At 41.5% G+C, this 26,583-nt stretch overlaps 1 protein-coding gene across 1 annotated transcript in view; it reads left to right on the top strand.

Annotated features, from left to right (window-relative positions):
- The window catches only part of LOC310966028 (receptor-type tyrosine-protein phosphatase gamma-like), a gene marked incomplete at both ends in the record, with an annotated part of 771,775 nt that overhangs the window by 604,793 nt on the left and 140,399 nt on the right, over positions 1-26,583 (top strand). The window contains one exon of the mRNA XM_083939815.1: positions 16,755-16,947. Coding sequence (XP_083795941.1) covers positions 16,755-16,947 — 193 coding nt within the window. The remainder of the gene's footprint in view (positions 1-16,754; positions 16,948-26,583) is intronic.

The following is a 26,583-nucleotide window of genomic DNA, read 5'->3' as shown; positions in this document are numbered from 1 at the left end:
AACGCTGAGCTGTAGTCTATGAAAAGCAGTCTGACGTATGTATCCTTGTCCTCTAGTTGAGTGAGGGTGGTGTGAATTACTGTGTTGATGGCATCGTCTGTGGACCGGTTCTGACGGTACACAAATTGTAAAAGATCCAAGGTGTGGGGGATGTTCTTTTTGATGTGTGTCATGACTATCCTCACGAAACACTTCATCACTATAGGGGTGAGTGGGACGATTCAGGCAGGTCACAATGTTTTTCTTTGGGAGGGGAATGATGGTGGTGGATTTGAAGCAGACAGGAACAACAGCTTGTGCTAGGGACAGGTTGTAGATATCAGCAAGCACATCAGCCAGTTCCCATGAAAAGGACCCTGAGGGCACGCCCGTAGATGTTGTCTGGGCCGGCTGCTTTCCGTGGATTTGTTCTCCTCAGAGCTGTGCGCACCTCAGCTGTTGTCACGGTGAGTGGTGAGTCTTGTGCACGCTCTGTAGTCAGTGGTCCTCTCTGTTGGTTGGTGTTGAGGGCCTTGAAGCGGGCATAGAACTCATTAAGCTCCTCTGGTAGTGAGGGCTGGCTGGTTGTGGCCCATCTGCTCCCCTGCTGGTAGTCAGTGATGTGCTGCAGTCCTTGCCACATGCGACGGGAATCTGTGGTGGAGTAGAAACCCTCCAGCTTCAGTCTGTATTGCCTCTTGGCATCTCTGATGGACCTACGCAGGTCATATCTGGCCTTTTTGTAGTCATCAGCGCTGCCTGAGGCAAATGCAGCGGAGCGTGCATGTAGCATGGACCGAACTTCACAGTTGATCCAGGGCTTTTGGTTTGGGTATATCCTGCATGCAACATGCAAACTCAGCACAGAAGAGCTATCAAGGAACCCTCATGCTGTGAGGCAACACAGCAACACAGGCTCACAGCGTGCTGTCCCATGAAAGTGAATCATGTTCAACATTTTTGTATTGAACAGATTGAAGTGAACCCATACCAAAACACGGCACAAAAAAAACAGCGCAGTTTCGTACTGATACTCTATTTCAACTAACTCAAGATTATAATATCACAATGTTCTTTCACTTTGTGCAATCACACAAGTTGACATCGCAGTGACAATAATATATATATATATATATATATATATATATATATATGCAGCCCTAATGGTAAGTCAAGGTCAAATCTGTAGGTTTTCCAACGATATCGACCTGCCCACAACACTGATTTATTAATATTTTACAATCGGTCTGCCCAAAGCCACAATGACATAAACCACAATGTAGGCTAGTTGGATATTATATTCATCTAAATAAATGCAAATCAGGTTTTCTAGCTGTAAAAGACATGAGACATGAGTCTTCTACATAATAAATAAAGTCTTATTTATTATCTTTAAAGGTAAAAAGCATCTTTAGCTTGAGGCGGTGGTAACTTAATGCAGAGAGAAACACTGTGTCCCTGTTTCTCTGACAGATTATGTTGTTTTCATATAGCAACAAATACAAGCTGCCTTTCCTGTCAGACGAAACTAACTCTGATTATTTATGCTGTGACCAAGGCTGTGTGCTCTGATGGTATAGTGATTTCAGCTCCGTTTGGAGTTTGATGAGAAGGTTACAACATGGCCTGGGTGTAGGGAGGGCTGAAGGCAATCAGCCCTATACAGTATGCACATCTGCAGTCCACTGTGTGTGGAGCAACACAGATTGAAGGCAGGCCATGAATAGTAATCACTTACACACACACGCACGCAGACGCGCGTGCGCACACACACACACACACACACACACACACACACACACACATCATTCCACACTTTAAAGAGCAAAGTTTGTTTTACTAAACTTTTTAGGACATTTGACAGACGCTTCCTCCAACCTTAAAGCTGCACTAGTACTATATCTATCCTAAAGGATGAAATAATTATGCGTAAGGTGAAGGGCGTCGCTGTGGTAAGGAACACAGAGAATTATCATCCAACTTTGCAGTTGACCTCTGCTCCACAGTGTTTTAGTGGCTTCCATCAATATTATGTTGTAGTGCAGCTTTATGGATATTTGATCAAGGAAATGTGTTTAAGACTCACAACAATGGTCTGTACGTATACAAAAAATGTTGAAAATCACTGAGGAAACAACATTGACACAATAACTGGTATAAAAGACTCTCAAACTTGTATTTTTGTCTACTGACAGTATCAACTGACATTTTTCTTATTAGTATAAAGTGTTAACTCTCACCTTAACTTTGTGTTATTAACTAATCATGTAATGACTTTTATAAGAGTGGAGACTCGACTTCCAGTTTGGGCGAGATGGAGTAGAGGTGTGTTGAGTCTCGCTTTCGCAACTGTAGATCATTTTGCGTTTCAGGACCCCCAAAAGTCACAACAAATAGTAACATTTGTCTCGTTTCATGGACACACCACCAAAATATGTCGACGTATGAGACCAGACAAACTGTAAAAGACCAGGGGGCTGAGGTTAGCCCCGCAGACGAGGCAGGTGGTGAGATTAGCATGGTGGCCATCTTTAGCCTTCTGTAAGAGCACCGCAAAGCCCTCTCCGCTGATTTGCAAAGCTGGACCACGTCAACGCCGCAGTGTCTGACCATGCTCGGAAGATAGGCTCCCTCGAAGCAAATGCCAATTTACAAGACGAGCGCCTGCAGGCACTCGAGGCCTCCTGTGCCACACTAGTGGCGAGCAACGCTAAGCTGTCAGCTCAAGTTAGCGACCTGGAGCCGGCGGAATAATATCAGAGTGGTAGGCCTACCTGAGTTAGTGGAGGGGCCGGGGCCGACAGCATTCTTTGGGCGAAGGCATCTTGGAATCACTGCCAGAATGTGACAGGGCTCACCGCATGCTATCTGAGAAACCAAAGCCAGGGCAGAGAGCACAGCTAGTCTTTATCAGTCTGCAAAAGTACCAGGTTAAGAAGAAGATCATACGCGAGGCCCGAGCAAGGAGAGGGAAGCTACAGTATAGAGCAGGGCTATTCAATTAATTTGGAATTGGTGCTGGTTGACGAAAATAATCCAAAATAAGGGGCCGGAAAAATATGAGCATCACATAAATGGATATTGTAAAATAATGCAGCTATATATAGGATATAGGAGTACATATTGTCTTTATTTTATCAATGTAAATAGTAGTCATGACCTCAAAGTGCAACAAGCTTGTCAAAAAAAAATCCTTGTGAATCTAACATACCTGTTAACCAGAGGTTTACACTCAATTATTGGACAAAAGCACAAGTTTGAGGCTCTTCTCCTTTACTTGAGTATTTTATTTACATGCTACTTCATACTTCTACTCCACTACAAATCAGTGGATATATTCTACTTTTTACTCCACTACATTTATCTGATTACTTCAGTTACTAATTACTTTACCAGGCTTACAAGCACATATGAAACATTAGTGTATTAATCAAAAACTGGACTGACACAAAAAAACGTAACATAAATGTAGAGTAGCATGATTTTTCTGAAAATGCCTTCTCAACTTATCCTCTTTGCACACAGATATGGCTGCAGAGCAAACACAGGCTTCACAGTGACAGAAACAGATACTTCTCTGTCCATTATCTGGTGAACTGACGGTTTTCTGTGACAACTTTTCTTTTTTTCAGAGTAGAGAGAGACATTGATGTGGTGATTTAACCACAGATTTAACCAGACAGAAAAGATTGAGAACAACAAGAAAGCGGTGCTTAGCGAGCTGCTGCCACGAGGATTCAGAAACCCACGAAGAAGAGCAGAGCGGGAGCGCGCGTAGAGTTGTGGCCGCCCGCCTACAGGGAGCTTGTGGCGCAAGTCAACCAGAGTGCCGGCATTTGACTCGCTGAGATGGATATGAGAAAGGACAGCGGTCATAAATTACTTTCTCACACAGGCTTCTTCCCGGGGGCCGCCAATTGAATATCCCTGGTATAGAGGCTCCTCCATCTACAAGGACTACGTGCCGGAGCTGGTGGAACAGCGCCAGAAATACTGAGAGGTGATGTCGGAGCTTTACAACTTGGGCTTCAAACCTGCATTGCTGTTCCCTGCCAGGCTTGTCATCGTGATGAAGGACGGAGGGAGGAAGAGGCTCTCTTTGGTCACTGACGCTAAAGGGTTCATAACATCATCCGCACGGAAGAGAGACCAGGGGCCTGTTTCACAAAGCAGGTTTAGTGAAAACTCTGAGTCTGTTAACCCTGAAATGAGGGAAACTCTGAGTTTTCCGTTTCACAAAGGGAGGTAACTCAAACCAGAGACAGAGGGGCAACTCTAGCCTGTTTCACAAAGAGAGGTAACTTAACCTCTCGGTCAGTTACCATGGTAACATGCTCTCTGAAACTAACCTGGTCGGGACCAGGTTTTTCTCAGAAAACCTTGAGTTTCAGCCACACACGGCGTTTGATTTCCTCATTCATTCAGTCAGCTGGCGAGTTTTGGCGTAGTATAGTTCTGTCTGTTTTTTCAGAAAATCATTGCAAAAATCAGACATTATGAGTTATATTAGGTGGCGACTATTTCACTACCACGGCATGTCCTTTTGATAACGATCCCGTGGATGAAGCTGCAGAATTACTGCGCAGAGAATTAAATATTGGTCGGGAGATGATTATCAGACTATTGATTATAGATGTTCTTGCATTTCCAGGCAATTCTCTTTTTGAGCGGTACCATTTCATATCACAGCAGATATTCCGTGTTGCGCTGCGTTTTTTTGCAAACGGGAGTTTTTGTATACAACGTATGAAAATCATTCAGTAGGCCTACATTAGAAGTTGTATTAGGTGGTGAATATTTACACTACCATGGCGTGTCTTTTTGATAATGATCCCGTGGATGAAGGTGACGCATTTCGCAAAGAGAATTAAATATTCGTCCGGAGATGATTATCAGACCGCGCATAGACGTCCTTAATATACTGCAGCCATAATTACAAAATGAATGAAATGGATCTTTTGAGCAAGTTGAATGTATTTGACTTAGCGTTTCCTAATAATCCCAGCTTTTCTTGCAATTCATAGGTTCAAAAGTGTCTGCTTTTAGTTGGGTTACCGGTATATAAACTACTCCTATAGGTCCAAACAACAGCCTTCTGATCCAGAATATCACCTATAATGCGAGGGGTTCTGAATACGGCACAACACCCTTTCATGTCACAGTCCATCTCATCCCTCCTTACATTTCCAACATTAACAACCAGTAATGCTCTCATATCACAGCAGATATTGTGTGTTGCGCTGTTGCAAGTTTTTTATATAACATTTATGTTGAATAAAAAACAGCCACTTACGGTAATATTTACTTTACCATGTAAAACATGCTCAAAATGAGGCGTCACCATGAGATTGTGCCGATGTTTTACCTGTTTGAATAATGTTTTTATGTTTCATCTTAAGCTGCTGCCAAGTGCGCTTCTCCCCCGCGGGGTTGCACTTAAATGAAATAAATTAATAGACTACCACTCAAGCAGTTTACCCTGTGATATTACTGTGATTGCAACAGGACTACATTTAAACTTATGCACGGACCCGAGCCGCAATATCCTCCCGCACCGTCTCCCTCTCTTTTGCTGCTGCAGCGGTGTAAACCTGCTCAAACTCCCGTATGAGCGCATTAATATTTCCATTTCCAGTTGTAGCGTAGCGCTCCGCTTCCCCGTTGCCATGGTGACTCGTCGAATCAGGGCTCCATTGATGCCGTCTTTTTTTACTTGGGGTGCACGCGCTTAACTCCAGGTCAAACTACTCTGAGTTGATCAACCTAACGCAAATCTGCTGTTCTGGAACCGAAAACTCAGAGTTTCCTATCTCAGAGTAGATCAACTCAGAGTTCAGGGTTAGACTCAGAGTTTTTTGAACCTGCTTTGTGAAACGGACCCCTGATGCTCTGTTGATCTCTGTTGATCTCTAATGCTGTAAAGACAGGTATTGGAGTTCAAAATCGGTAAGGCCCTGACACAGTTACAGCACCATAAGGGGAATGTGATGTTCCTGCAGGAAACACATCTCAAAACAGCTGACACCTCACGTATTAAGAGGGCGTGGATGAGCCCCTTATTCCATTTAAAATTTTCAGATAGAGTTAGAGGGGCAGCCATCATCATTCATAAAAGGGTCCTGATTGAGCCGACAAATGTAATCCCAGATACTCACGGCCGCTATGTCGTAGTTTCGGGTACACAGAATACACCTTTAGGTTTATGCGCCCACCTGGGATGATGAACAGTTTTTCACAACGCTATTTGCAAAAAATCTCAAACGCAGACAGCCACTGCATTATCATGGGTGGAGACTTCAACCTGGTGCAGGATGTGACTCTTGACGGATCTTCTCCTACACAGGTTACACTATCCAAATCAGCACACACAGTAAAAACATGTGCATCACAGTTAGGAATTTCTGATCCCTGGAGGTCTAGAAACCCCCAGGGCTCTCTCCTTTTTTTCCCATGTACACCACACATTCTACCGAATTGATTTCTTCACGTTCACCATGAAGTTTCAGCTCACACTTACTGTTTAAAGATTTTGTTGCGACTCAAATCCGCTCTTACATAGAGTTTAATGTCACCCCTGATGTCAGCGGTGTCACTCTGTCGGAAGCCCTTAAAGCTACTATTCTGGGACAAGTGATATCCTATATATTGCAATTGAGAAAGGCTTGTGGAAATTGCGGAGGAATTGTTAAAAGTCGATGGAACTTACTCCACCTCTCCATTCAGTATGAATATTCAGAAAAGTGAGTTATTTTTTCTCAAAATTGGTGAGATCACTCCCACAATCCATATTCCCCTTTAAAACAACTGACAAGGGGTTCAAGTATTTGGGGGTGTTTATCATCAGCTTCTCCAGAGATCTTTTTTCAAAAGAATTTCAGCAGCTATTGGATAAATGCAAGTCAGACTTGTCTAGATGGGCGGCCCTCCCCTTATCCCTTGCAGGCCGGGTTAATCATATTGAGATGCTAATTTTACCAAAGTTTCTGTATCTTTTTCAACACCTCCCAATTTGTCTCAATAAATTGCTTTTTTACTAATCTAGACCAGCAACTTAACCCTTTTATTTGTCAGAATAAACCAGCCCGTGGCAAAAAACATATTCTTTAACTCCCTAAACCTGAAGGGGGACTAGCACTCCCTAATTTCCACACTACTTCTGGGCTTGCAACATTAACAAACTTTTATATTGGCTCCGTGGTGAAGTTGCAGACGTCTGCCCACCCTGGGCTCATACTAAGATAACATCTTCTTCCTGCTCTTTGCATTCTACGGTCCGCTCACAGCTCCATATAACTGCCCATAAGGTCTCACCTAATCCGGTCATCAGCCCCAGTTTTGAATAACTATGCGTTTTCCCCTTCCTGCACCGACCCTACATTTCGCATAATGTCAGATAAGGGCCTCAACATGCTTAATGACATGTATGATGAAGGTGTTTTTGCGTCCTTTGCATCTATATCGGACAAATACAGCCTGCCTAGTAGCCACTTTTTTCGGTACCTTCAAATTAGACATTTTATCCTAAAGCTTGCTCGCCAGACGTAACATTCTCCTTAAATGGAAACATGTTTCTCCATTGAGACTGATACGTGAAATCTTACAATGTCTACGGTTAGAGAAGATAAGGTTTTCACAGAGAGGATCTTTGAAAAAATTTCACAAAACTTGGGACTGACTGCTGGCTCTTATTAGTCATAGTATTACTGTTACTCCTGATGATGCTTCCTAATACTTGGAAGGAAAGACAACCCCCCCCCCCTTCTGTTTTTCTGTTTTTCTTGAAATACTTTAATTTTTTTTGCTATTAGCTACAGTTTTCATACTATTTTTACTGTACCTTAATTATCCACCTATGTTATATGTTATTTAATTACTTAGTTGGTTACTGTGACTACGTCTGACATGGGTTGTTGGGATGGATAGTGGGATTAATGTTTTATTTTTATTTTTCACTTTAAGGCAGACACGCTGATGAGTTATACAACTGCTGTACTTTTTCTTTTTTGCCTGTCTGCAAAATCAATAAAAAATAATTTGAAAAAAAGAATGTTGTTAAGGTAGTAGTCTTCTATTAACAGATTCATGAATTGAAATATTTGTAATTCCTATACCCCCTCTGCAACTGAGCGCAAAAACAGAGCACCGTCCGTAGCAAATCCTACCTAAAGTTATGCACAGAAATTTGCAGACATTCCTGGCAAAACTGATGGTTAGGGTCAGGCATCAAAGACATTTGGTTAGGATTAGACAAAAAAGCCATCAAGAACCAATTGTCCACCGCGGAAAATCGTTGACCCGGAAGTACAACAATGCACAAAAAACAATGATTTTAGCAAACAAAGGGTGACGGTTATGAAAAGGCTTGGAAAAACACTAGGTTAGGATGTAGTCTGGTTTACCATGGACAGGAATCAAACCCCTCTTCCTTGGCTTAAAGTCGTTTGTTTTTCTTGTTTCGGCGTCAGAGCCTTTCTGCACGTCACTAGACGTACAAGCTAAACCAAAAGATAAATCAACAGTTCACAATAAAGCTACTCCTAGAAAGCTGTACAACCACACATGGATCTGTTTATTCTTGCAGTTGTGCAGTATTAATCTTCAGTCTTTGCTTAGCCGTAACCTTGAAGATCTACTATGGCTGGGTAAACAGTGGAATCACACTATAGCTTTTTCTTATTAATGCTTAGCTTTGATGCTCGGATTTGACTTTTATTATTTCAGAAAGTCACCCCTAAAGCTGGTCACCAAAGCTTGCAGGCTGATGTTTTATGGGCTTTTTATATTTGTTTTGCAGCAACTTGGGGGGTTTGGGACTTGGATTTCCTGCAATCACAGTCTGCTCATGAAAATAGACTGACTGACTTCCTCATCTGCTTTTATTTTTTCCTCACAAAACGTGGGGCCTAAGAAGGGTTATGATTGTCTGCTTATCCAGGTATCACAATGTTCCAGAGCAAGCTAAACACCTACTGTTCACATCGCTATAACATCTGCTATGGATATTCATGGTCCCCAGAGGATAACAAACAGTGTTTGAATCAGAGTCAAATGCTTCCACTACACTAAACTGCTGCAGCTGCTGAGGGAAATGAATAATGGATTGTAATTTCAGTCTAAATTTAAATCTAAATCTTAAGTCTTTTAGATTATAAGGTTTAATGAGCATTTCCCTAAAGGCTATTAGCATCCTTTTGAGCAATGTTCTTGATTTGTTTTTCATTCTCCGATTTGGTCTGTTGTTTTACTTGGGAGGTTGTTTGGTGAACTGGCTGAGGAGTTCTTTTTCCAAAGAAGAGTTAGAGTCAGTTGGAGGAGAGGATATGGAGTCACTTCTTAAGTTGTACTTAGAGCTTAGATTTTATAGCACAAAGTGAATCACAGGAAAAATGGTCACAAGTCACTTTTTACAAGTCCAAGTCAATTCTCAAGTCTCTAAGGGCAGCTGCAAGTCCGAATCAAGTTGGAGTGCAACCATATTGTATGATTACACAAGGTCCCAACTAATGACAATTTATAACCTACTGTAAATAAATAACATTACCTGAACTAACTACAAACACACCGGAAACTCCAGGGGTCCTTTTCACAAAGCAGGTTTAGTGAAAACTCTGAGTCTGTTAACCCTGAAATGAGGGAAACTCTGAGTTTTCTGTTTCACAAAGGGAGGTAACTCAAGAAAGAGAAAGAGGGGTAACTCTAGCCTGTTTCACAAAGAGAGGTAACTTAACCTCTCGGTCAGTTACCATGGTAACATGCTCTCTGAACCTAACCTGGTCAGGACCAGGTTTTTCTCAGAAAACCTTGAGTTTCTCTCTGTCTCCGCCCTCTTTCAGCCACACACGGTGTTTGATTTCCTCATTCATTCAGTCAGCAGGCGAGTTTTGGCGTAGTATAGTTCCGTCTGTTTTTTCAGAAAATCATTGCAAAAATCAGACATTATGAGTTATATTAGTTGGCGACTATTTTCACTACCATGGCATGTCCTTTTGATAATGATCCTGTGGATGAAGGTACAGCATTACTGCACAGAGAATTAAATATTCATCGGGAGATGATTATCAGACTGCGCATAGACGTCCTTAATATACTGCAGCCATAATTACAAAATGTATTAAATGGATCTTTTGAGCAAGTTGAATGTATTTGACTTAGCGTTTCCTAAATATAATCCCAGTTTTTCTTGCAATTCATAGATTCAAAAGTGTGTGCTTTTAATTGGGTTACCGGTATATAAACTACTCCTATAGGTGGAAACTGATCCAGAATATCACCTATAATGCGAGGGGTGCATTTCACGGCAGGGGTGCTGAATACGGCACAACACCGTCTCATGTCACAGTCCATCATTTACATACACAACCTCATCGTCCTTACATTACCAACATTAACAACCAAAGTCATGCTCTCACTCTTTCGGTGAAAAACCTGCTCAAACTCTCCGTATGAGCGCATTAATATTTACAGTTGCAGTTGTAGCGTAGCCCTCCGCTTCCCCGTTGCCATGGTGATTCGTCGAATCAGGGCTCCATTGATGCTGTCTTTTTTTACTTGTGTGGTGCATGCCCTTAACTCTAGGTCAAACAACTCTGAGTTGATCAACCTAACGCAAATCTGCTGTTCTGGAACCGAAAACTCAGAGTTTCCTATCTCAGAGTAGATCAACTCAGAGTTCAGGGTTAGACTCAGAGTTTGTTGAACCTGCTTTGTGAAACGGACCCCTGGTCCTGCTCTCATTGGATGTTTTTAAAGATATTTTAAATAACGTGGAGGCAGACACATCTGGCTGTAGATATTCTGCATTATTTATTCATGATTATGCTCGATTTTTTAAAATATATTTTATATTTTTTTACACTTATTTGATATATTTTTATTGTATTATAGTCATGTATTTTGTATTGGCTGCTCATTATGTTTGTCATGCTAGTGTCTGTCTCAGGACACCCTGAAAAAAGAGATGTTTAATGTCAGCGAGCTCTTTCTGTGAAATAAATAAAAAATCCCCCAGCCTCTCAAACGCAGTGTAATGGTTAAAGCTAATAACGCAGTTACATTAACGTTATGTGGTCAACAATAAACCTGTAACATAATGTAGGACATCTACACGTATTATGACTTTACTCAACTAATCAAACTTAAGAATTCAACTTACCTTGATAATCTAGAGGACCACACCAAACAAGACAGGATATTTATTAAACTTTGGTGAATGTTTAATACCTGTTAATGTAGAAGAATACCTTTAGCAATTTAATTTAGATGGAATTTATTAATTCAATTTTGTCAGTCTCGTCTCAAATCTGTTAGTTCGTACCATAATATTTACCATCAACTCTGCACAGACGGGAAGATTCTCACAACGACGTGAAGTTATAAAAATGTATTTAATTAACTTTGGGATAAATGGGTTAAACGCAGATATAACAAGCTTAAGAGCAAAGTAGTTCAAACCTTACGGGCTAGTTTTAAAAACGTTACAGGCAGACTTAAACTGGCTATCAGCAGAACTCCGATCAGAACTTAATTACCACCAACATTCTTAACCAGAAGCTGTGGTAAAATTGACATTCTTTACTTCGTGATCAGGTGTTACAGTCGCCTAAGTGTCTCACAGAGAGAGAGCAGCTGAACCCTTGGATCACCGAGGCTCGCTGTTGTCGGCTCTGCAGTTTGGCTGTGGATGGGTCGACTGTCAGGTGGGAGCAACTGGAGCTGAGTGACTGCTGTAGCTTCAAGGCTCCACAGCCTTTCAGGTGGCTTTGAAGTCTGGGTTTCTTGAGTGGCCAAATAGAGTTCTGACTGGGTTCTGTTGAGTTGGTATCGTGCAAAATTCAATGCAACCTGCCAGCTGGACGGATGCAGGCAAGATCAGCACGGAAGTGGCTCAACTATTGTTACAAAAATTAGGTTAAAAATAGATCCTAAAAGACTTAAAAAGTTGCACGATGTTAATAGATTAATAAAAGAAAACACTTTCGTAAGAAAAATATTAGTTCGCAAAAACTTAATTATAACGTCAAAATTAAAAGAAGAGCGCTTCACAGGGAGTAAAACGAATAGTTGCACCAAACAGAGTAAAACAAAGGAAGAGAGACACAAGTCGCATCAGCTCATTATTTTATCAAAAAGAGCCACAAAGGTGTGTGTCAGGGCGGATCAACTTTCGGTTTGGAATTAGACATGTGTATATTCAGCATTCAAGAAGATTTAACGATCTTTGGGTGATTTTACATTATTAATCTTTCTCATATCTAATTACTATTACTATTTATATACAATACTATTACTATATATAAATATATACTATTTATATACAATTAATTATTAATAACCCAAAACTTTATAATTGCAGTTTAACAGATAGCCTTACTGAGGAAAAAGAAGCATTATTTAGAAACAGAATATTAAGGAACTAACCAGAGACTTTGTGGTTCTGGAAACTACATGAACATATAATCATGAACGCAGATAATACTAACTCATAAACAGTTACAGTTTTAGGAGAGTGTCTTTGAGAAGCCATTTGCGATGAAACAGGGAACTTAACTCTTTTTAAATTTACCAGGAGTCCTTTTGTATGTGTTCCTTAATTAAAAGTATTTGCTTTGCATCCTTGGAGAGGGACAGTCTTTCATTTTATTTAGCGGTCAGATGTGATAGTGAGTCTAGCTGAATGTATATTTCTCCGGGTATAACAGCATTAGCCAGCTGATGTCGGCAGCACCAGCAAGCAAACACTGTTCAAAAATATGTTATTCAACGAACGCCAATCTAAAGGAAGCAAGCTAACGTTGATAGTTTATGCTGCTGAGCTTAATACAAAGATGTTGCATTGTTGTTTGATTCTTTTGTATCGGCTTTGAATAAAGTTGCATTTGTGTGCGACTTAAGTGTGACTCGGAGTCTGAGTCTCAAACTCAAGTCCCCATCTCTGCCTTACCTCCTGTCACTGAGACTGAGAAACTGCCTGATTCTAAGTGTACATCGTCACTTCTACGTTTAACTTATAAACGCATATCTTTTTCGCCTGGCATTTTTAAGCCCCTAAAACAAAGAACCTTTGAAAATGTTGCTGGGCTCAGATTAGTCTGAACACTCCAGGGTTGTTTTTTAGTCTGGACGGGCAGAAACGGAGAAGTTTAGAAATGATAATGCAGACACCCACGTCAGTCAGCACAGTAAGTTGACAGACCTTTTGGGATTTTATCCCTCTGGTGTGGGTGCTCCTTTCCCTTTTTCTTGGCTCCCTCCAGTGATGGATAGTTTTCCTTGTACAGCCCTAATATAATATGCTGCATTTGCTTGCACCGACTCCTAATCCATGTTTCCCACCCTCGTTACTGCCTTATACTTAGTTGTGGTGTAACTGTTTCACTTTGTCCTCTATCCGAGGTTTTTGCCATTGCTGTTCTTTTTCCAAGGTATTTTTGTATTTACAACATATACATGCATGATATTCAACAGCAGAGTAACGTTAGACAATCTGCTTCCTGTTTACACCGAAACACAGTGTACATGAATGTTCATGTGATATGCGTTTCTACGTGTGTTAATATAGACGGAGATTATTTCTGATACGAAGCTAAAATGTTGTGTGGACACAGGTCATTTTAGTTTTGAAATGCTGTTTTAGAGTGAAAACCTAATAAAAGTGTGGATGTAGTCTTAATCTTCCTCTCAACACCCCCTCTCCTTTCCAACACTCCCTTGCACACAGGCTGTATGTCTGTTTGCATTGCTTCCAAACACATCGTAGAGAGCATCCATCTGCCAACACAGACAGAAAGATGACACCTCAATCACACAGTGCAAATCCGTGTTTGGTTGCACGTCTTGCCACCCAGCATGCATTTGACAAATGGCAACATGCAGCAAGAGGCCAACTTCAACATCAACCCAAAGCAATAAAACACGTTCACAGCTTGATAACATGGCAGCTAAATTCTTATTTAAACAACTTTGGGAAGTGTTTCACTGTGTCGGATACTTAGTTTCATCAATCACAGCAACTACATTCCTTCGTCTTGGAGCCATGTCCGTCCTTCCAGATCGGTTATTCCTTTGGCTTTCCCAAACCCAAACAAATATTCAGCCAGTTTCAGCCAGGTGTGACCAAATGTATAACGGCTTTGGTTTATATATCTTAGAGGTTTTGGGGGTTGTGCCAGTTGTGCCAGACAATCGGCCCCTTTTAGCAGCACTGAAGTAGCTGGCCATAGTTGGCTCCCGGAATCAGACCTGGCTATCTGTAGTGTGCGTGTGGTTGCTTTATGGCGGCCACAAAACACAGCCTGACAGTTAGACTGGCAGAAAATAAATATGCAATCAGAACAACTCCAAAACTGCAATTATCCCCTGGGACAGCACTTCAGAGATGCAGGACCCACACTCACTAAAAGTTCATGTTTCTGAAGTAACAGATCTAGGGATGGGAGCTAGGTGGAGGGTTGGCAGTTGACAGATTCAAACATCTCCTCTGGTGAGAGACCTTTTGGATTGAAATCCTCATGGCCTTATTCTCCCTCAGGTCTGGTTCATGGAGGTGACTTTTCTTCTTTCCTGTGATTCATTTTCTGATTTAAAGCCTGGAAATGTGACTTGTTGCAAAAATGCATCTTATTATGTTATTCAATTTTATTATTTTGTGTGAATTGTGTTTCATGAACAGTTCAGTGTTACTGCCTCTGTGAGTCTGTATATTTGTTATGTACTTCCTCAAATGACATATTATTTATTCTGTTATGTTTCATGGGAGGGGCATTTGCTTTGGATATCCTGATTAACCTGCATTTAACCTCTCTGAATTGTTTTTATTTGTTTTATCTTTTTCCTTTATGAGCTGATTCACTTAAGTCACATTTTGAACTTGACATGTTCCCCTTTTTTACCGTAATAGCACAACATTTAGCATAGCTTAGTACATACTTACAAATATTGAGGCATCAAAAATAGCGGAAATAAATAAATGAATCTTACTCAGTTTTAATTTTTTGCCCCTGCCCCTTAGATGGTGTTTGCATGCAAGTTTCCATGCAAACAGTAATATTTCTGCAGAAAAAACTGTGACACTGTTAAGCAAAACTAAAAACTGAAGCTATCAGTAAGACAGAGGAATTTGAACTAGATTTCAGTATTCTGAAATAATTAAGTCAAACTGCTATTCCTTGTGGTTTTATGTACACAGCGGAACAGCAGCTCTGCTCTGCTCTATTCACAATTTAAAGAATGTAATTAATATTTTCCACATTTATGATGCATTATTTCACCCACCCATAGCCACAAACCATCTTGGCTTAATATCACTACTGTACAGTGTCAGAAACAGGATTTGCTAACAAATCGAGCCAGCTCACTAGATTGCATGTATCTAATTAGTTTAATCCACACACAAACAGAAATGTAAAGACTATATCTTGGCAAATAGGGAGCATAATCTTCCTGGAGTTGTTCATCAAGAAATAGTTATGTGTTTCCTGTTAAAGAGATAGACCCTCCAACTTTATTGGTCTTCAGTATTGGGTACAGGTGGATAGACAGTAGTAACAGCTTCCTATTTACACACATGTAGTATGCATGGTATAGTGTTCACTCCTTGGCTGTCCCAAGTGGAATCACAATATAGCTAGACTTTTCTTGATCAGTGGTAAGGACCCCAGATCTGTGCTGAGTCATCCTGCCTAATGCCTGTCCAGTTCCAGTCATTTAGCTTGCAGATACTGCCACCTTATGGGTATTCAGTACAAATAGTTATACAAAACAACTCCCCCAAAACCATTTTTACATTTCTGTTTGTTTACAGATGTGTTTAAATAGAACAAACTCTCTGTTCCCCCTGCTTTAAGTCCCAATGCTAATCTAAGCTAATCATTTCATAAGAGATTGGAATCCATCGTCTCATTTAAGTCCTGACAAGGAAGACAATGAGTGTATGCCTAGAAATTATTACCCTAAGAATAAAAACATCTACATTATCAACATTCTTAATCCGCAATGCTTCTGGAGAAATATCGTGTTGCTTATAGCTTACCTTGTCAGTATCTTGAGTTGAATTAATTTTAACAAAAGAAATGACAATATTACATATGATGGTACAAATCATGATTTTTAGCTTCATTACACCAAGTAGCTAAGCCTTTCGAAATACAATAACACACACACACACACACACACACACACAAGCTCTGTTTCATGACATGTAACTTTATCAGCCAATCACCAGCATTATCCTGGTACAAGAATGTTGCATGCGTATCTGCTCACTGAAGCTGATGACATTTACTCCTTAGGTATTGACATTTGATATTGAATGACAAGGTGTTTTTTAATACTCCATAATATTGAGGCAGTTTGGTAAAGAAGTATCAAAGTTTAGTACACAGCCATAGTTGTCTCGGTGCAGTTTCAAAAGGTTCCCAGTATTCTTCTCTATATTTAGTTTTGTATACATCATTAAAAATGTTCTCCATATTTTGGTATTATTGGTCATGTGTCTCGAATATTCTCCTTTGAATTCTATGTTTTCATGTAAAGCCTTTGCTTTGTTGCTGCAGTTTCCTCATGGAGATCATTCAAATCTAATCTTGTCTCTTCTTGTATTTCAATTAGATGTCTGTACCATATTGTGTATTTTGTGTAGTGAGTCAAAGTGGTTCTTACTGTTATATGATGGATGCGAAAATAAGACCACAAGATGTGAGTTCTGCACTAACTCCTTTCGTTCACTCTTCTCTCTCCACTCCTGTCTCTTCCATGTCTGCTCTCCCTGCCGGCACCAGTTGGAGGCTTTCTACTCTATCTTCACCACAGAGCAGCAGGACCATGTTAAGTCCGTGGAGTATCTGCGCAGCAACTTCAGGCCCATCCAGAGCTTGGACAACCGCCACGTCTTCAAATCAGCGGTCAAAGACGCCTGGCTGCCCGACCTGACTGCCAGCAGCAGTGGGCCATATGGAACAGAGGCTTCCAAAGGTAGTGGTGCTAAGACTAGTTTCTGATGTTCACTTTGACCATTTCCCTGTAACGGTACGTCAAACTATACATGACATCCTGAGACTAATTCACAAATACATATTAGTCTGGAACCACTCAGTTCATTTTGATACTTCAGCATCAAATCAGAGCAACATAAAAGAACACATACATTGTAGACCTGAGTGACAGGGGTGGTGGTGCTTGGTCCGTTTTGAATCAAGAAAAAAAAACAGGCAAGATAAACATATGTAATTGGAGATCCAGTTTGCTGGAAATCTGTCCAAATTTGAGAGGGGCCAGACATATCTGCCAGAGCAAATAAAACTGCTGAGCTGGTTCGTCTGGTTTCCAGGCTGATATATAATAATAATTAATAGAATCTGGTATATATACAGTGCCTCTTTAAACTGCTGTTTTGATCAAGATAGGGCACAACTGCACCCAAAACTAAACTTAATTATTCACAAATGTGATTCCTTGATTGTTTTCCTCATCAAACATTTTTAACTCATATGTTTTAAAGTTTTCCTCATCAATGAAAAAGAAGAAAATATTGCCTCCTCTAGCCATTTAAAATCATTACTTATTTCTTACCAATGAATCATTCAACAATTTCACGATAATAATGAACATGATCATAATGACAATGTTTTAAGTGCTGATTTTAAGAAAATAGAGGATACATTAAACCGTAGGTCCTTTATTTGAAATGTAGATTGATTTTACATTTTGAGTTCTAAAATGACAGCATCAAGGTCCATTTTTTATTTGAAAATAAAAAATTGATCTGTTGTACTCTGCATATTACAGTACATAGACAACATTCCTTGTTTTAACAATTCTCTTACTGGATAGTGCTATCTCTTTTGCTACCCTCTAATCTATACAGCATCATTAAAGTTTCCCCTCTTCTCTTTATAAACTGCTGCAATATTCTTACATTAATCCTGGATAGTGACATTTCTTAATGGGATATTCAGTGTTGCTCATATGCCCAGAGGAGACTGATTGTCTTGTGTGTGTGTGTGTGTGTGTGTGTGTGTGTGTGTGTGTGTGTGTGTGTGTGTGTGTGTGTGTGTGTGTGTGTGTGTGTGTGTGTGGTCTGGGCTAGCTCTCTGTCATTTCACTGGGTAACTCCCCTAGGATAAGGCAATGGGAGTCATACCAGCAATCCTCCCACTGCAGCCTCATTACCACTCAAACACCACACATTTTGCAGTGTGTGCGTGTGCATGAATGCGTGTGTGATGTGCCTGTTTGCGTGTGCATATGTAAGTGTTCGTTTGTGGCCTAGCATCTGTGCTGTGTCAACTGTCCTAGCAGGATGACTGTCCTTCCCTTCCTTCACACACACTTCCATATGGTCGACTAGGAGAGAGGTGCATCACCTATTGTAGATGTACTCACACATACACACGCACACACATACGCAAACCCACTCACACATGTACTCTATGTGTGTTGTCTTGGCACACTGTGCTGCAGTATGTCCTTGGGAGCTGGAGTTGGACATGTTTGCTGTAAGCAGATCTATAAGGCTGGCAGAGGAAATGCAGAAGAGGCAGATGATGATGATGATAATGAGGAGGAGGTGGGAGAGCGGGGGGGGGGCAACAGGGAGAAGTAGAGCTGTAAAAACACAGCCACAGCTGAGTGGGCTGAGGCCAGAAATGTGTGCATGTATGTATGTGAGTGTTCACATGGCCTGTAACACCTCTCCACCTGACAAATAAAAACACAGCACTGAAATATAATGCGGTGTTATAAAATAAAAACATGCACAAAACCTATACAGCAACAGCTGAATTGCTTAGGTGATTTTCTTTCCAGTCCCCCCTCCCTGTGTTAATTTATTCCATTGTATTGAAGCTCAGCCTGAACACCCTCCTACTAGTGTTTGTTTCCCATCAGCAATGATGGTTCATTTACTATTGTGTCCATGAATGACTGGCAGTATGACATTTAGTGAGGCGGAATGACGGATAGATGAATGTACGGAGTGGAATACAACTACAGGGGGAGCTGCTGGCAGGAACACCTTCAACAACTCTCAAAGTGGGTTTTTGTCACATACCATGTTAGCTAGTGAGCTCTCTTTATTTTTTTATGTGCAGTGATGCAATTGTAAAAAAAAAAAGAAAAAGAAAATGGTCATGTTTCTGAGATTTACCAGAGGCAATGTAAAGCAGCAGAGCAACCTTGTGGGTGTTTTTACATTTTACATTAAATTAAATCTATTAAACCACTGTGTTTCCATGATCCTGTAGTTAAAATTATCTGGTTCATTCATTCAGTACCAGTTAATATAACCTACACTTCCCTGAAGAACCAACTCATTTGGCAAAACTCAAGATACATGCACACAGTGAAGCTGGCAACAGCCACAGCTCTAAAGATGGAGTCTGTGTAGCAGGTAAAAACCCTGCTTCACTCCACCTCATCAGTTCCCCCTAGTATTTTGGCTGTAAGCTGTAGAGACATGTACCTAAACGCTAGATCTGGTCTTTGTGTTTCCACTGCCACCAGTACTCTTAAATGAAGGCGGTTTGTTACCAGATGGTAGAATCCTCGTCAACCACGTAAGCAGGGTGTTTTAGTTTTTATATTTCCTCCTGCATTGCTCAAACGTGTAATGGAAGCATTGGACAGCCATTTGCTAAAAAGCTGAAAAATCTTTTCATTGCTCACTACTCCATCCATCTCTCACTGTATTTCCTCTTCACCGATGATGCAGCTAGCCTAGCTCCACCTCTTAGATGATGCTTGCAACACGTTCCATGTATTTTAATTGCTGATATTGAGGTAACATTAAGTAAAGTCAACTAAGTGAAATAAGAAAAAAAAAAGAAGTGAAGAAGCACTAGTTATTCATTAGTTTATTGTGAGAGACAATGTGTCAAAAACATTGCTAATAATGAAAGTTTCTCTTCATAGTATTCTTGCACTTACATTTATACTGTGTATGAGAAGTAATATAATGCGTCAGGGAGCATTACATGGTAATATGGACTGTGCCGTTATACAATAATGCACTGTGTATAATGTTATGGAAACAAATGGATCATTGTCTGTTATATTCTATTTTATAGGACTATTCACATTCCAAGAACACAGCCAGTATGTCATAAAGCAGTTTCCTGTATCTTGTTTACTGCAGAACCTTGATTCAAGATTGCAAATATAACGTCACTTTTTTCTCCCTTTATGTTTTCCGAACAGTGCAGTCCAAATTATGTATGGTTTCATCTTCAATTATGTTTAGCCTCTGCTGTACAGTATAATGCAATCAAATGCACAGTACTCAGGACTGGATACTTTAGGAAGGAAAGGAATATTTAGACATGTTGTGAAGTACCATATGTAACCAATACATTTTAAAGCTGTGGCCAGCAGCTGGTTAGCTTAGCTTAGCATGAAGACTGGAAACGGGGACCTTAGTTCACTCTGTCCATATATGGAAAAGATCCATATATCTGCATGCCATGGTGAATGACATAGTATATGTTGTTTGTTTAATCTGTTCAAAAGCTGAAGTGTGAAAACAACACACTGTGGTCTTTAGGGGGGCTATGTGTGGGATATTTTGTTTGCCAAGATATACAGTGAGGATTTTCTCCAGTGCTGGAATGTGGTCTGTCAATGTGAAACTTTGGGTGCCACTATTTCTTGGCTAGAAGACCTGACTTCCTGTGTGTGTGAATGGCACTGAACACAACTTCCCACAAAACCACAACATTTAGATTTTACATTTTGGTAAAAAAGCAAATAAATGTGTGCTAAATTTTGCTTCATGCCTTGAAACCATGACCTGACGCTTGCCAGATACATTTTGTTTTCGCCTTGCTTCCGCTTAGCTCCACTCATTCAACTGGGATCACTCCATTGCAGAGGGATTTTAGAAGGCTGGGCCTTATCAAAAATCCTTGCATATGATTGGATAAATAATTTGTCCGTCATCTTTATTGATGGGCTACTTCAACCACTGACATCGAAATCTGTGCCGCTACCACTACCAGTGGAGCCATTTGGTAGATCAAGTTTTTGACAAACCTAGGCGGGAGAAGGGGGGGGGGGGGGGGGGGGGGGCATTGTTTCCACCAACAAAAGCCTTCAGAGCCATTCTCTGGTGTTCTTTTAAAGAAGAAATATTCGCCAGATTGGACAACACGGAGGAAATAGCAGCATCGATGTTGACGCCTGCTTCCTCAATGCGAGCCACCATTGTTGTCTGAATCAAAACAGTTCCATCTCCACTATGTCACATCTATAAAAATCCCGCCCCGCGGTCCTGATTGGCTAAAACATTTTTCAGAGGTCCCCAAATCCCTCTGCTATGGATGAGTGGAGCTAAGAGGAAGCAAGGCGGAACGAAATTCATCTGGTGAGAGTCAGGTTATTAAAAGCATTCATGAAGATGAAAATAGCCAAAATAGCAACAGACATGCCCTATAGCTGGTAAGCAATATTGCATACTTGTGTAGGACATAAATGCAGGACGCACTCGTCATCTTTAGGCTACATCTCTATAAAGACTGCAGCTATAGTATTGCATTGCATGAGTTCACATTCTGGCATAGGAGGAAAAACGCTCTGGGTGGTTTTTACTTCTTTAAACCCATTACAGTTGTCTTGGGCGGCACTAAGCCCTGGGTGCAGCATTGGTTCCCCTGCAAAACAGATAGCAAAGATGGCAGAAGGGGCCTGACATTCTGATCCATGTGAGGTGTTATACCCGCACTGTACATCCAGTAAGCCAGACTAGCAGCTGCTATACTGTATGTGGAAATGATGAACACTCACACACACTTGCCTTCAGTTCAGCTCAGGTCACTTTTACCAGAGCTGAGCCTCCTCTTGCTCCATCAAAAGATTATTTCATTAGCATCGTTTCATTAGATTTTAATTTGTTCTTTCATTCAATATAAATCTACACTGCACATTAATGTACTATATATATATACTGTATGTTTCACTTCAGTGCTAAATGATTGAAATTCAGAGTAATTTAGAAGTGACACTAACTACTTATTCTTCAGCTCTGAATATTTATTATCTATTTTGTTCTAGGTCAAGGTTAAGATTTCCAAGAGCTCAGTTATGTCCCTATATACTAGTAGTGTATGAAGTAGCAAGTGTTAGTCTAAGTGCTACTCAATTTACAGTCCTTCATGCCAGTGAATGGTTGCCTGTTCTAAAACAATAACACAGTATCATAAATGCGCAGCACACATGAGTTCTGCAGAACGTTGGACAGTAAATAAATATAAACCTTGCAGCATTTACATATTTCACAACAGAAGATATTTTCCTGCCACATAAAAGCAACAGTTTTAGTGTGGATTAAATGTGTTTCTCTACAAGCTTGCTCTTATTTTCATAGTTTGTGCTAGTAGTCCTAAGTTTATAATGGAAAATTACAACAACATTGTTGTCTGTGAGTGTGAAGCAATGTAGTCTTCCTTCCCCTTTTCACTTCCTCCTTCACTGGAAGACTGCCCTGCACAGTGCTTCACATTAGCAGTAAAAGTTGAGTTTTTGTGTCCAGCTTGAGGGCACCTCAGTGGGTACTGAAGAGTGAAAAAAATTGAAAGTGGCAAACAAGTCCTTCCGAGCTGTGCTAACTATATAAATTGTTTTCGTTGCATACTCCAGCTGTACAAACAACATATTTAACAACAACAATATTATACAGATAACATATATTTGTAAAAACAGAAATATAAAACAGTATATATACTGTGTACTGTATATATAAAATTTCAAATTTGCAATAGTAATATATACGGATCAAAAGTACTGTTATAATGTGCAAAGTACCGTAAAAATGTGCAAAGAATAGATTGTTTATGATTGAGTCCGTATTACAGTAAGGAGGTGACAGACTCTCCTAGGGATGCATTGTATAGGTTAATGACCACAGGCAGGAAAGATTTCCTGTGGCGCTGTGTGGTGCATCTGGGTGCGAGGAGTCTTCTGCTGAAGGTGCTCCTCTGCTGGGCCAGTGTGTCGTAGAGAGGGTGGGAGACATGGTCCAGGATAGACCGAGCCTGGACAGCATCCTCCTCTCTGCCACGGCCGTCAGGGTGTCCAGCTCCTCCCCTCATGACATCACCAGCCATCCTGATCAGTTTGTTCAGTCTGTTGGTGTCTGCGACCTTCAGCCGCCTGTCCCAGCATGTGACAGAGAAGAAGATCGCACTGGTCACAACGGACTCATAAAACATCCTCAGCATTGTCTGGCAGATGTTCAAGGACCTCAGCCTCCTCAGAAAGAAGAGTCGACTTTGGCCCTTTTTGTAAACAGCCTCTGCATTTCTAGAACAGTTCAACTTGTTGTTAAAGTACACCCCCAGGTACTTATACTCCTTTTCAGTGTCCACAGGGACCCCCTGGATGAAGACAGAGGTCACAGGCAGTGGTGGGCCATCAGGGCCAGCAAGGCCTTTTCTGCTGGCCTAACATAACCATCATAATTAAAGATTATAGTAAATTTTAATTTACTTTCCCTAAATATCTAAAAGTATTCATATTCTCTTCATGTCATATTATGCTCCTTCCAGTGCTGTTGTTTTCAGGTAAGAGTTTTTATCCAATCAGAATTCAGCTAGCTTATGTTGCCATGCTGTACGAAATCAGCCCGGGGCTTTCAGAATCAACAATGTGGGCGACTGTGCACTGTAAGTGAAAGGGCACATACAGCTGATAGATTATTGCGATACCCAATCAGATCACGAGTTGTTGTCACTAAGGCCTTCTAGCTGGCCTCACAAGTTGAACGTGACATTTACACGTCCTGTGATTGGATACTCACTGGTTTGAGCCACGGCGGTGCTATGCAGATTTCCCGAAGGAGGGAAACAAGTTGATTTGGTTGCAGATATACTTGCAAGGCTGTTTTCTAGACAAACTTTTCAAGAGAAGCTAGATCTCATGAGAGGAGGACGGCCGACCCCCGAGCTAGCTAACCTGTCCCAGGCGGGGAAGGGGTTTGTCCGCCACTTCCAGTCAAGTAACTATGAGCGGTACACCTGGCTTACGGCTTCTGATGGACACTGCAAATTGTTCTGCTGGGAATGCCTTTTGTTTGCAAAGGATTGACTTGGTGTGTATGTCCACCAAAGCACGTCTGCACACTTGCAAGCTACGGTGCTTTTAAAAACTTTCGGGGACACCAGAGTGGACTCAGCTCAACAAACAGGTGCGCAGGGAAAGAGAGCTGCACAATGAAATGGTGAAGAAAAACAGGGAGATGTTGAAAAGACTGATTGATTGTGTCGTGTTCTTGGGTAAACAAGAGATTTCATTTAGGGGACATGATGAAAGCAGTCAGTCCACTTACAGAGGTAACTACATGGAACTTCTTTCTTTTCTTGCTGAGCATGACACAGACTTGCATTACCACCTGTCCACCAACAGAGTGTTTACTGGAACATCAGGCAAAATACAAAATGACCTAATTTTTGCTATTGCTGAAGTGATAGGAGAAGAGATCAAAACAGAGATAAAAAATACACCGTTCATTGCTGTAATGGTGGATGAGACAACAGACGTTGGTAATGCTGCACAGCTCACCCTTGTCCTGCACTATGTAATGACATCAGGTGTCAAGGAGCGTTTTGTCAAAATATGAGGATGTAACTATTGGCAAGCGAGCTGATGACATTGCTGCTCATATTTTACGTTTCCTCAAGGAATATGGATGTTGTCTGGACAAGGTTGTGTCACAGTGTTACGATGACGCGACGGTAATGGCATCTGGACTAAATGGGGTGCAAGCGAAAGTTAAAGAGAGGGCACCTATGGCCTTATTAATTCACTGCTATGCACATTGTCTTAATTAAGTACTGACTCAAGGAGCCTCAAAGCTTAAAGAATGCAAGGTCTTTTTTTCCAACCTGAATGGCCTCGCTGTGTTCTTCTCCAGATCTCCAAAGCGCACTCAGCTACTTGATGACATGTGCAAGCGGCATCTTCCTTATGTTGCACCAACACGGTGGCAATATACATCAAGATTGGTGAATGTAGTCCATGAGAAGAGGATTACGCTAAAGGAGTTGTTTGATCACATACTGGGACATCATGATGAGTATGATGAGGACACTGTTCTTTGTGCAGATGGATTTAATAAGCGCCAACACATTTAATGGGCTTTTTGATCATGCTGATGTGCTTGTGGGAGTACTACAGAAGAAAACATTGGATGTACAATTCTGCATGGCAAGGGTGAATGAGTTTTGTGACACAGTTGAGCACGCCGGGGCAGATTCAGTCAGATTTATGAAGAAATGGTGAGCATCTCAGGTGGTTCAAGCCCGCGCAGAGGCCAGGGCACGGCGCAAGGTAACCTCTGTGCACACTACCAACAACTCCAAAGCAACATTCTGGACAACATTCTTTGCCAGATACGGAATCGATTTCAAGCCCACGAAAAATTATTGTTTCTCTCCCTTCTTGACCCCCAGCACTTCCAGACATACCGGAGAAAGTTTCGACAAACAGCCTTTTCCAGCTTAACACAAAGTCACAGCGCACTGTTCAACCTGCCCCGACTAAAAACAGAACTGACTGTAATGTATGCCATGACTGATTTTGAGGGAAAAGTCCAGTGGATCTCCTTGATTTTCTTGGGATCAAAGAACTGAGTGAGAGTATAGGACAGCTTAACGCACTGGCTTATTTGGCTGTGACAATCCCTTTGTCCACTGCTTCCGTTGAGCGGTCATTCTCAGCCTTAAAGCGAATTAAAACATATGCAAGAAACACAACTGGACAGACGCGGCTTTCAGCATTGGCCTCGAGCATTGGCCTCCATGTCAATACAAAAGGACTTATTGTTGGAACTGCGGAACTCTTTTTGCAGAAACAAAGGAGAATGGATTTTGTGTTAAAATAAGTATTTTGGGGGACACAGCCGAGTGCAAACATTTTATTTATTTTTTTCACATTTAATATGTTTTTATGATTTATTTCTGTTGCGGATCGTCAAGGAGTAGGACCCAGGGCGGAGGAGGAGGAGGATCGGCTCATCAGTGCCCCCCTTTTCACTGACGAGCCCAGTCTTTTGGCACCTCCGGGCATCGGGCGAGAAACTGTCCCTCCTGGGCACAATAGATGCAGAGCTGGTTGCACAGGCGTCAATGTCTCTCCGTAGGAGCAAGCCGGGCTCGCCCCAGCTGCACGGGCTCCTCAGGAGATGCCGGGGCAGGCGCCTCGGGGAAATCTCTGGTAGGGCAGGACGAGGGAAAGGCGGTGGTGAAGGGGCAGCTGTGGCGGAGTAGACAGGCGCTTGGGAGAAAGAGCGGAACCTCTGCCTGCCCGTCCTTTGCGGATCGTCAAGGAGTAGGACCTTGAACACAGGAGTTTATTAACAAAGTCCAAGAATTAACATAAAGTGTCCAAAAGAGATTAAAACAAGGTGTCCGCGTAGGCAGGCGGCTGGAGGCTGGAGGCGGGCGCGTGGCAGGCAGGGCAACGAGGCACAGGGCGATGAGACGGAATTATCTGGCACAGGAGTGGAGTCAGAGCTGGGTTCTTATGGAGCAGGTGATTAAGTGGAGATGGGAACTAGGTGTGCCTCGTTGCGCTTGCCTGAGTGGATCAGCCCCGCCTCCTGGCGCTCTCCACACTGAAAGT

This window comes from Echiichthys vipera (assembly GCF_963691815.1).
Source record: "Echiichthys vipera genome assembly, chromosome: X".
In the NCBI taxonomy this organism is placed as follows: domain Eukaryota; kingdom Metazoa; phylum Chordata; class Actinopteri; order Perciformes; family Trachinidae; genus Echiichthys; species Echiichthys vipera.
This window is presented reverse-complemented; position numbering and strand designations above follow the sequence as displayed.